The sequence below is a fragment of the Chlorocebus sabaeus genome, chromosome 13, assembly GCF_047675955.1.
Source record: "Chlorocebus sabaeus isolate Y175 chromosome 13, mChlSab1.0.hap1, whole genome shotgun sequence".
NCBI lineage: Eukaryota > Metazoa > Chordata > Mammalia > Primates > Cercopithecidae > Chlorocebus > Chlorocebus sabaeus.
This window is the reverse complement of record NC_132916.1, coordinates 56,942,323-56,944,808: the sequence shown is the minus strand read 5'-3', so window position 1 is coordinate 56,944,808 and position 2,486 is coordinate 56,942,323. Positions and strand designations below refer to the sequence as shown.

Here is a 2,486-nt window from a genome sequence, read left to right as displayed (position 1 = left end):
TTAACATTTATTAGTCAAGTAAATACTTTTGCAGAAGGGACAGGAAAGTGTACATCTTAACAAGACTAAAAAACATTGATTTATCTTGTTTCATTTGAAGAGCAATTTATTTGCTCTTCATTCATAGTCTTACTTGCTTTTTTAAAACTCAGTTCACTTGGTAATTTTAAAGGTATCTTGAGCTTCTTCTATCCAACTGCTTATACGTGTTCAGAGAACAAATTCATGGTGGCTGAACTGTTCTTTAAAACCTGACCAGTCACAATAACTTTTATTGCTTTCCTAAACCATGGGTAAAATAAAGCATAAATCAAAGGATTCACGGCTGAGTTATAATAAGCACACCAACAGCAAATCTCATAAATATAGGGAGGGGTTATAAAGCCCATAAAGGCATCAATTAATGAATCAATGCTATATGGTAACCATGAAACCATAAATGCTACCACTGTGACCCCCAGGGTTTTAGCTGCTTTTCTCTCTCTCCTGGCCACTCTGGCTTTGTAACTCTCTGAGGATGATTCTGTCTTGCTACCAGTATTTTCTATCTTTTTAGCCTGTCGTCTAGCCACAAGAAATATGTTACCATACAGAATTATCATAACAAGGGTAGGTATAAAGAAGGATAGAAAATCTATTAACACCCAGTTTTGATTTACAACAGTCTGACAACCTCCTATACAGTTTAGGGCATCAGATAATTCTTCCAGCCCATCATCGTAGACACCTGTGTAGAACACAGCACCGCTGTACACGAGGGGCAGGATCCAGGACACGCTGATGCAAATTCCTGACACAGATACGGTGAACTTTGTAGGATAGATCAGAGGGTCAGTAACCGCAATGTACCTGTCGATGGAGATGAAGCACAAGTGAAAGAGAGAAGAGTAACAAAATGCCACATCACAGCAGGTGTGGAAAGTACAAAAACTTCTCCCAAAATACCAGCAGCTCTCCACGGTCCTGACCATGCTGAAGGGCATCACAGTCACACCCACCAAGAAATCAGCACAGGCCAGAGAGGCAATGAGAAAATTGGTTGGAGAGTGCAGCTGCTTGAAATGGAGGATTGAAATCATAACCAGGAGGTTTCCAAACACAGCCAGCACAACCCCAAAGCCAAACACTATGTACAGAATCACCCGGGATCCAGGCGAGTAGGGGATTTTCACACAGGACCCATTCACGTTCGCATAGCACAACTGCACAGCTGCCAGCAGGGATGAGTTGCTGCTCATAACGCTGTTATTTACACGTAGAGAAGTTTTGTCCTTGTTGATTGTCGCAAAAAATACAGGATTGTTTCTGATTTTCAGTGCTCCTGGGGGAAAAAAAACACATATTCATCAGGATGTCAGAGGAAATTATAAGATATTATCTCCAATATAATTTTTCAAGTTTCCATTTGTATTATAAATCCCAAATGTTTTTTATGGCAAAATAAAATTTGACAAAAATTATATTGAACAATATTACTGGAGATTGTTTCAGCTGACAAACGTCTCATGCTCTTAATTTGATAAAATTCCCTTTTGGTCATAAATATCCTTTTATATTTTATTTTTACCTTTTGAGTTTCTCTGTGCAACAGTCGCTGATATGGGATGTAATCACGGAGCTGAAAGATCACCTCCTGTTACCTTTATCTCGGTTATCTGTCTTGCATTACAGCCTTAAACATGAAGTCCTTTTAGCTAAATAAATGCCTTCAATGGGAAAATCCCTCAATGGAATCCCTGTGGTGCGAGGTGTGAACTAGTAGGATTATTTTCAACAGTGACTACTAGGAAAGTTATTCTACAAAACAGGTCTCTACTGTATATTAAATTCTATTACCATTATTATTTTAGGCCAAAGATTTATTTTTCCTTAGTGCATAGACTTAAACCATTCCCTTGTTCCCAATCACAACTTAGACATCCGGGTTTTTGTTACAAAGATACAATAGGGTGTAAACAGTAAGCATCAATACTTGCCTCTTTCTCTCCTGTTAAGAATCACTTTTCCATCTGCACAGGTTACCAACAAGCAGAAATTATTATAATGTATAGCGAGGGGAACTTGAGATTGATAAAATACATTGCATGAAAGCATTAAAGAACGACATGGTGTTTAGACACACCAGCATTTCTGAGATGCTGGTGGAAAGAACAGTCCTCCTTTCAAGACAGCTACTGGGAACACATCTGCAATATGTCTGCATCCACATGACAAATGGGCAGTGAGCCCTCTCTCTGACTACACATTTGTTTGCAATTCCTGGTGACTGGCCTTTGTGCTCCCAATGCTAAAAGTAGTCAAAAAATAAGAATAATGAACAGGAAACTGGAAAATGGGAAGAGAATCCTCAGTAATGTTCCCAACCCTGGAATGTAAAAACACTGCAAAGCGAAGAAAAATATTATTCTCTTCCGGAAGAAGGGTTCAACTCTCTTTCCAGTACAGGGCTGTGACTTTAGAGACATTTGTGAACTTGCTTTTCAAGT

At 38.9% G+C, this 2,486-nt stretch overlaps 1 protein-coding gene across 1 annotated transcript; it reads right to left on the bottom strand.

The window, feature by feature from the left end:
• Window positions 1-200: 200 nt before the first annotated feature.
• TAAR6 (trace amine associated receptor 6) lies at window positions 201-1,238 on the bottom strand. The gene has a single exon (XM_008007015.2). The coding sequence runs from the start codon at window positions 1,236-1,238 to the stop codon at window positions 201-203; it is 1,038 nt and encodes a 345-aa protein (XP_008005206.2).
• Between the last annotated feature and the right edge of the window lie 1,248 nt (window positions 1,239-2,486).